This window comes from Benincasa hispida, chromosome 1 (genome assembly GCF_027475165.1).
Source record: "Benincasa hispida cultivar pf3 chromosome 1, pf3_genome.v1.1, whole genome shotgun sequence".
In the NCBI taxonomy this organism is placed as follows: domain Eukaryota; kingdom Viridiplantae; phylum Streptophyta; class Magnoliopsida; order Cucurbitales; family Cucurbitaceae; genus Benincasa; species Benincasa hispida.
Genome location: NC_143478.1, coordinates 58,127,992 through 58,136,786, shown reverse-complemented (window position 1 = coordinate 58,136,786; position 8,795 = coordinate 58,127,992). Strand labels below are relative to the sequence as shown.

At 38.3% G+C, this 8,795-nt stretch overlaps 1 protein-coding gene across 3 annotated transcripts; it reads right to left on the bottom strand.

Moving 5' to 3' along the window:
• Positions 1–5,633: 5,633 nt before the first annotated feature.
• On the bottom strand, positions 5,634–7,336 carry LOC120071015 (large ribosomal subunit protein eL36-like). Of its 3 annotated transcripts, none has more exons than XM_039023002.2 (4): positions 7,248–7,336; positions 6,874–6,978; positions 6,046–6,245; positions 5,634–5,896 (listed from the first exon to the last, which is right to left on the bottom strand). In XM_039023002.2, exons 2-4 carry the CDS (start codon positions 6,973–6,975, stop codon positions 5,866–5,868), a joined length of 333 nt encoding a protein of 110 aa, XP_038878930.1. In that variant the 5' UTR covers positions 6,976–6,978; positions 7,248–7,336; the 3' UTR covers positions 5,634–5,865. The 3 variants fall into 3 exon arrangements, with proteins under 3 accessions (XP_038878930.1, XP_090171406.1, XP_090171409.1); XM_090315280.1 differs by having other exon boundaries at positions 7,056–7,276; XM_090315283.1 differs by having other exon boundaries at positions 7,072–7,276.
• Positions 7,337–8,795: the final 1,459 nt, after the last annotated feature.

The following is an 8,795-nucleotide window of genomic DNA, read 5'->3' as shown; positions in this document are numbered from 1 at the left end:
TTGCAGTAGGAAGCTGTAAGTGAAGAGAAGGGAGAAAGAAGGAAAGATGGGGAATTAGGGTTCCTTTCTTTTTTTGTTTTCATATATATATATATATATTGCTTCCTTTTTTTTATTATTATTATTTTTTTTAACTAACTTGCCCCCCTACTATTTTTTTTTTTTTTTTTGTAGGAGTTACGGTGCAACCAAAGGAGCACAACAAAACAAGTTCTTTTTTTAATCTTATCGACCCGTCTTTGGTGCGCTTGTGTATCTTGATCGTCATGGGAGGGGCCGTACAAAGGCTTACAACTCTCCCATTCGATCACCCTAGGTGGATCCCGAAAAGGTCTACTTTGTAGCACCGTTCGTACATCCTGATCGTCATGGGAAGGGCACCGCAAAGGCTTACAACTCTCCCATTCGATCACCTTAGGTGGATCCCGAAAAGGTCTACTTTGTAGCATCGTTCGTCCATCCTAATCATCATGGGAGGGGCCCTGCAAAGGCTTACAACTCTCTCATTCGATCACCCTAGGGAGGATCTCGAAAAGGTCTACCTTGTAGCATCGCTTGTATATCCTGATCGTCATGGGAAGGAGCCCCGCAAAGGCATACAACTCTCCCATTCGATCACTCTAGGGGATCCTGATCCTCGAAAGGTTTGCCTTGTTATGTTACTCCTTGATCAAAATTTGAAGATAAGGTAAATATATCATTGAGTATTTAAAGATGAGGCGGATATGCCATCAAACCTTGAAGATGAGAAGAATGTGCCATTAAGATTTTGAATGGAGTCAGGTTGTCTAGAGTCGATCTCGCGTACAAGGCGGAGCCAGATAGACTGGAGTTGTCCTCGCATATAAGGTGGAGCTGGATGGACTAGAGTCGTCCTCGCATAAGAGGTAGAGCTAGACAAACCAAACTTGATCTCGCATATGAGGTGGAACTACACCCACATTTTTCAGAGGAAGCGAAGCTACACCAATTTTGGGGAACGGGTGAAGTTGTACCAATATTTTGGAGAGGAAACAAAACCGCACCACGACTTTGAAGATGGAGTGAAGCCGTGTCATCATTTTGGAGATGAAGTGAAACCGTGTCATCAGTTCGAAGATGAAACGAAGCCACGCCACGACTTTGAAGATGAAGCGAAGTCGTGCCAACATTTTGGAGTGGAAACGAAACCGCACCACGACTTTGAAGATAAAGCGAAACTACGCCAACATTTTGGAGATGAAGTGAAGCCGCGCTATCAGTTTGGATATGAAACGAAGCCATGCCACAACTTGAAGATGAAGTGAAGTCGCGTCATCAGTTTGGAGATGAAGCGAACCACGCCAGACTTTGGAGATGAAGTGAAGCTGAGTCATGATTTTGTAGACCGAGTCATTGAAGATGGAGCCGAACCATGCACACCAACCTTAAATTTGAAGATGAAGAGGCATCGATGGGACCTTCGCATTTGAGTTTGACAAAGCATCGAAAAATCCTCTGCATTTGAGTTTGATGAAGTATCGATGAATCTTCACATTGAGCTCGACTTCGCGACTTGAGCGTGAAGATGGCATCGCAAAACCTCCAGACTTGAACATGAAGATGAAACATCGATGAAGCCTCTAAACTTGAAGATGGAGGAATATCGATGAAGCCTCTGAACTTGAAGATTAAAGAGCATCAAAGTTTGATTTTAAAGAGGAAGCGAAATGCATTCCAAGTGTGTGCCTTTTATTTACTGTGTTGGCTCCTTACGAGGGATGAACATCTTCAATCCATTGTGTTGCCCCCAATAGGGATGAACATCTTCAATCTGGAGTGTCATTCTTTAACGAGGATGATCAACATCAATCTTGTAGTATCATACTTAGGTTGTGGTACCTTTTCTGATGGACTAAACTTAAATTTCTTTAAGTTTCCTTCGTACCTTTAAAGAAAGGGATCAAATCATGATGTAGTTCAAGTTTTTTTCTCTTTTTTTGTTTTCAACTGGACTGAACTTGAAGTTTCTTTCAAGCTGCCTACATACCCTTCTTAATGATAGGGATCAAGTCATAATGTAGTTCAAATTTTTCTCTTTTTTTTTTTTTTTTTAACTGGACTGAACTTGAAGTTTCTTTCAAGCTGCTTACATACCCTTCTTAATGATAGGGATCAAGTCATAATGTAGTTCGAATAATTTTTTTTTTTTGGGTCGTTCACATTTTAAGCTCTTGCGGGCTAAGAGCATTATGCAGTTTAGGCTCTTGTGATGAGGAGCTTCTTCATTTAAACTTCAGAAACTCTTATTACATCATGGTTTTGATTATCCTCTTCATTTGTAGGATTCGTCAATATGATGAGTTTTGGCTTCACTATCAAGGAACCTTCTGTACTTATGTCAACAGAAAATTTCCTCTTCATGCGTGAAGGGACACGACTGTGAATCTTTTTGCCGTTGTTTTCTTCATTGAATGACGTCGCCTTCAAGATTTTCATCCTTCCTTTATGTTGATCGCTTGTTGTCTTGAGACAATCAAAAGCAGATATTGAAGGTCGATCTTTCTTTGATGTGGATATACTTAGCCTTTTGAAGGTTGAAGTTCGAGCAGAAGTAGTCGTTGGACATTGGTCCTCTTCTCCTACCATGGCCATACTTAATCTTTGAAAGACTGAAGATCGAGCACTTGAAGGTTTAATACGATCGAAGACAGAAGTTCTTTGCTTCATTTCTTATGAGTCTTTGACTTCTTCAGCAGTCACATGATTGTTGTCGACTTCCACTATGCCGACAGTGTGACATGCAATAACTTCTTATACTTTCTCTGGATGATTATTGAGAAAGCTTCTTGGGAGAAATTCTACCGAAGTTGCCGGCTGTCGGAATTGAGGGAAGTCTTTGTCTTCTTTCTTAGCAGGCTTAGGCTTCCGTGTCATCTTTTTGTCTTTCTTTTTATGAGTCTTGTTTCTTCTTCTATAGTTTCGATAGGAACGCGACTCTTTTTGGGTGGAGTTTGGTTGTCTTCTCTTTCGATGAGTCACTACTATCCACCTTTCATTATCGTCATCGTCAGCACGCTCTCCTCCGTTTTGAGGATCTGTAGCTTGGACCTCCTGCTGAAACCACACTACCATAGGTTCGAAGGTCCCAAACTGGACCAAGATCTCCCTTTCTTCATAAGATATGGTTGGTGGCACCACGCTCGGAGTTACTGTCACTGCAGCATGATTCGTTTGGACCACCTCATCTAGATCCAGTTCTATTTTCCTTTCACGGGCCAATTTGAGGATCAATTCTTTCAGTACGAAGCATTTTTCGACTGGGTGACTGATGACTTTGTGATACTTGCAGTAATTGGGGTCATCCACCTTGCCGGCCTGTTCCGGTCACCTACATTCTGGCAGTTGGATAAGGTGGTTCTCCAGTAATTGTTCAAGCATGTCCGCTACGTCAGAGTCAGGGAATGGATAAACCTTCGCCTGTCTTTCTTTCAGGGTTGGGCGACGTCTCTCGCCTTCTTGGTCTTTCTTCTCTATCTTCTTTTCTTTCCCTTTTGAGGAGAACTTCAATGGGGTTGTGTTAATGACCATTGATTCCTTCATGATACCTTTCACAGTTTTCTCGACGCCCTTCACCATTTTCTCGGCGCCCTTCACCTCTTTCTTGTCTTTCCTCAGTTCGTGGTTCAGAAAGTCCCTCGTTCCTCTGTTGGCGATACTTAGTGTCGTGAGCGCGGGTCGTTAATTCTTCAAAGGTACAGGGCTTAATCCCTTGTAGGATATAGAGGAGTTCCCAGTGCATACCCTGCGTGCACATTTCCACAGTAGACAACTCAATGAGTCGATCTTTGCAATCCAGACTAAGAGCTCTCTATCGATTGATGTAGTCGACGACTGGTTCCCCTTTCCATTGTTTGGATTTTATCAGCTCCATCATGCTAACGGTGCGTTTGGTAGAAGCGATTCAAGAATTCTCTTTCAAGTTGCTCTCAGCTGTCAATCACCTCAGGCTTTAAGTCTATGTACCAGTCAAAAGCGTTCCCTTTGAGGGTTCTGACAAACTGTTTGACCAGTAGATCTCCTCTTTTTCCTGCATTTTCGCATGTTTCTACAAAGTGGGCGATGTATTGCTTTAGGTTGCTCTTTCCGTCGAATTGTTGGAACTTTGGGGGCTGATATCCAGTAGGCATTCTCAGGTTGTCGATGCTCCGAGTGTATGGCTTGGAATACATGAAGGAGGTTTGGGCCGACCCTCTATATTGAGCTCTTATGGAGGTCATAATCATGTCTTGTAGTTGTTGGACCGACAAAGAGGCCACCGAGGTTGACTGTTGCGATTGGCTTTCTTGTAGCACGGTCTTCCCCTTGTCGATTGCTTTCATCGTGGGTGCTAGGCTTGATTGAGCAGCCTCTCGCTCGAGACTGCATTTGTTCCTTCAGGGCAGCGATCTCGTGGTCTCGCTCCTCGACGACTTTCATCAGGAAGTTAATCTTCCTTTCCATTTCAACCATGGCCACTTCCGCCGTCACATCCGCCATCATGACAGAAATCACATCTGGCAATGAATCTCTTTCTGGTCCATCGGGTGCGAAAGTAGAGTTGTCGAACAAGGGATTTTCTTTGATGACAACCCCACTTTGTGGGGATTCCATCATTTGTTTCAAGATGTCGTGGGCGATGAGGGATCTCTGCTTTTGCTCCTGCATGATTTCTTTTGAGCGGCCGCGGGTGACCGATCCCTTGTATGAGCCGTTTGCGGAGGAGGAGATTTGGATGCCACCTTCTTAGGCGCCATTTGGCTTGTTTGAATGTTGAGAAAGAGATGAGAGGTAGAGAGATCCCACTGGGCGTGCCAATTTGTTCGCACGAGATTTCCAGAGAAACGTGTTTCGGGGAGTTGAACTTAAGTTGGTGTTGATGTTGGAGTTGATTTGATGCGATGTGGTTAAATCTTTAATACTTGATCCTCTGATTCTCTTTAATATGTTTGACTTGAAGAAAGAAAGCACCAAACGTTCTTGAAGTAGAAGTCTTAGAGTAGAAGTCTTGGAAGAGTATTTATGTCTTCAAAGGAAAGCACCAAACGTTCTTGAAGTAGAAGTCTTGGAAGCTTGGAGTAGAAGTCTTGGAAGAGTATTTATGTCTTCAAAGGTCTTATGTCATATAAGAGTGCAGCTTCAAGAGTCTTTGAAGCTTGGAGTAAAAGTCTTAAAAGAGTAGTGCAACTTCAAGAGTCTTGGAAGGGGTTTTATGCCTTACAGGAGTGCAGCTTCAAGAGTCTTGGGAGTCCTCTACTTGTTAGTGAATTTCATCTAGGTCTTTGAGAGAGAAAGTGAGAGAGCAAGAGTGGAGAGAGCGAGAAAGTGGAGAGAGAGAGAAACTGGAGAGAGAGCGAGATTTTGAGAGAGAAAGTGAGAGAGAGCGAGATTCTTTGAGAGAGAAAGTGAGAGAGAGCGAGATTCTTTGAGAGAGCGAGATCATGGGAAAGATTCTGCCCACACATTAAAGAAGATTAAAATTTTACTATTTTATATAAATAGTTTTTCCCATTTTTCTATTTTTGAAAATTCCCCTAAAATTAAGTTAATTAAAAAAATCCTAAAATTCGAAGAACTTACTATCAAAAGAAAACAATTAATAGTTTTTTGCCTTCAAATAAAACATTCTCAAAAGCTAAATTAAATGATGAATTACATTCTTGCTAATTGGCAATTATACCAAAAGAGATACAAATGGCCGCAAGGTGCAATTAAAAAAACGACTTGAAGAAATTTAAATATAAGTTCTAATAACATCACAGTTCATCTAACAAAATGTTCAAAAATCCACTCAATTTCCTTCTGGATAAGAAAAATATCAAATCTAGAGCATGTCCTTATACATTATGGGAATTAACCACACAAGTTTCATTTCTTCTTCTCGCCACCTCCACCAGCTCTGTATCAATAAGATATTCAAAGAAAAAAGTTTTAGTATATGGAAAAAAACATAATTAAATTATGTATTACCGTTGATAGCACGTCAGAAGTGAATTAAGGATAAAATTCAATCACAATGAGTTAAAATTGAAAGCCATATGAAAATACCTCATCTTGCGGAGAACGCTGGACATCTCTTCTCTCTTCTTCTTTGCTCGCTTGTGAGTTCCCAACTTTCTCTTAGCCACTTTTAGCGCTCTCTTATCTTTTCCAACTTTAAGAAGCTCGGTGATTCTCTTCTCATATGGGGCAAAGCCAGCAACTTCCCGGATCAAATTCCTCACAAACAGAACTCTTTTGCTACTTTTCTATGGTAACAATCAGAATTCAAGCAAACATTAATCATTTTGTGTCAATTACTTCCATCCACCAACAGCTAAAATAGCTCTGAAAGAAACCAATAGTCCAGAACAAAAGAAGTTCCAATTTGTTTTATATGCAAAATGGTAATATGCATATGGTCAAGACCCTCACAAAGCAGACTCCTTTGCTAGCATTCAACATTATCAATCTAACTGAGCACATGCAGACAATAAATAAAAACTTATAAAAGGTAGAGCTAAAATATCATTGAAGGAAACTGATAACAAACCAAACAGTCAAACACAGTCCACATCCGACTTTCAATTCACTTATGTGAGGAACAAACATTCAAATGTACGATCAAGATTTATCTCCTTGCTTTAGAGCTTTTGTAGAGTATTAAGCTAAGTCCATATAACATAGAATAATTATTAAAAATATCTTATCAAATCGACACTACCAAGGGTATTTATTCCCCAGGCAAACCCTAGTTTCATCCACCACTAAAACCCCAAGTAAGAAAAGAGACGAATGGAATCAACTCAATAAAAATTTTAAAAAGGAAATAGTTTGGAGAATGTTTATGATTACCCAATGTACACCCTAGATTAACGAAATACAAAATCAACTTACTCCTTTACGATCCGAGGGGCGCGGAGCCAATTCCTTCTTCGTAACTACGTGTCCTTTGTTAAGCCCCACGAAGAGACCAGTATTCGGTTGCTTCGGAGCCATTGCCTATTCAAAAAGTGGATACATTTATACGATGAACACAAATTACAGCGAACCAGGAGCTCAAATATGGTAAAGAGTACCAAAAACTTGACTGACTTTTCACCGGAGAACAAAAATGCTGGGAATTACTCGCTTGATCCAGGGAAATAATAGTACAAAACTTCAGCAAGATAGCATTAAGATTTTTTTCTATAGAATATTGAATAATCACAAATAAATTTCATTTTAGCGATCTGGTTGGACAGAGAAGAAGAAGGGAAGAGTCGACGTACCTTCTCTTATTGACCGGAGGCGGGGAAGTGAAGTTCTAGGTTATGGCAGCTTTCTTATAAGGATTGGTTTCTAAAGGGTATTTTGGGCTTTCTCTCTGGTAAAGTTATTGGGCTTTTACTCATATAAATGTTAATGGGTTTTCTTTCATATTGTTATTGGGCTTCATTCGGTAAGTAGTAGCTAATGGAGTGTTTATTAAAAACCCACCAACTATGGTAAGAAATTGAGAAAAATAGTTTCTTTCAATTCCTTGGTTCGAAACCTAGCTTTCTCAATTTTTTTTAATTAATTAATTTTATTAAAAAGTAAAATTAACCAATGAAAAAAATTTGAAAATCAAAAGTAAAAATAACAATAATAAAAAAAAAGTAAATGTAAGCAATTGAAAAAAAAAACAAGTATTGAAGCCAAATGGGAAAAAAAATGGAGAACACACCATAGGAGAGGAGACAAAATGGGGAAAAATGAAAAAGAAAAACAAAAAAAAAAAAAAAAAAGAATGGAGAACATGACCGGGAAAGGAGAAAAAATTTGGAAAAACAGGGAAAATGATGAGGAATAGAGAAGGACAAACTTGGAAATTAAAAATGAATGAAAAGGCGGTTGATCAACATTTATCATATATGCAATTATTTTTAAATGATTATATATTGGTAAATATTTTCTCTTATTTTACTTACTATTATAATTTTTCTAATTCAAGCCCCATTTGGTAACCATATCTTTTTTGTTTTTTGTTTTTGAAAATTAAGCCTTTAAATACCCATTTTACAACTAATTATTTTTTTTTTCTTATCTACTTTCTACTAATGTTTTAAAATAACAAACTAATTTTTAAAAACTATAAAAAAATATATATTTTTTAAAATTTTATTTTTGTTTTTTAAATTTAGCTAAGAATTTAACTATTTTACTTAAAAAATACGTATATCGAAAGAAAGTAGGCTTACTTTCCAACTCTTTTCACGATAGGAACTAAATTATTATAAGTTGTAAAGCACGTCAAATTGTTACAAATTTAAAAATAAAAAGACTAAACCATTGTCAATTAAAATTCAGAGACTACGACTCCGTATGATAACCATTTCGTTTTTTGTTTTTTGTTTTTGACAATTACGACTATTTTCTCCCCATTTATTATAATGATTTGCATATTTTTTAAATACAGTTATTGTATTCTTAACCAGATTTAAAAAACATAAACAAGTTTTTAAAAACTACTTTTTTTTCTAGTTTTCAAAATTTTGGCTTTATTTTTTAAACTATTCGTAAATAAGATTTTTTTTAAAATAATGTTTTTTTAATAAATAATGACAAAAAATAGGGTTGGGGGGGAAATATTTTCAAAAATAGGTGTTTTGGGAAAGTATTAACAGATTTAGGGTAGTGAAATCGTGTACCCAATACACGATTTCCAGTCAGCTGACTGTTTGACTGTTTAATCCATGTGGCTAGTGAAATCGTGTACCCAGTACATGATTTCCATTCAGTGTCGCTCTCTCTTACTATCTTGTTGTCAATCTCGCTAGTGGAATCGTGTACCCGGT

Coding starts and splice junctions, on each gene's coding strand:
- LOC120071015 (XM_039023002.2), bottom strand. CDS start 6,975: ATGGCTCCGAAGCAACCGAATACTGGTCTCTTCGTGGGGCTTAACAAA. Junction 6,246..6,873: donor GCCCCTCGGATCGTAAAGGA/GTAAGTTGATTT, acceptor TTGTTACCATAG/AAAAGTAGCAAAAGAGTTCT. Junction 5,897..6,045: donor AGCGTTCTCCGCAAGATGAG/GTATTTTCATAT, acceptor TTATTGATACAG/AGCTGGTGGAGGTGGCGAGA.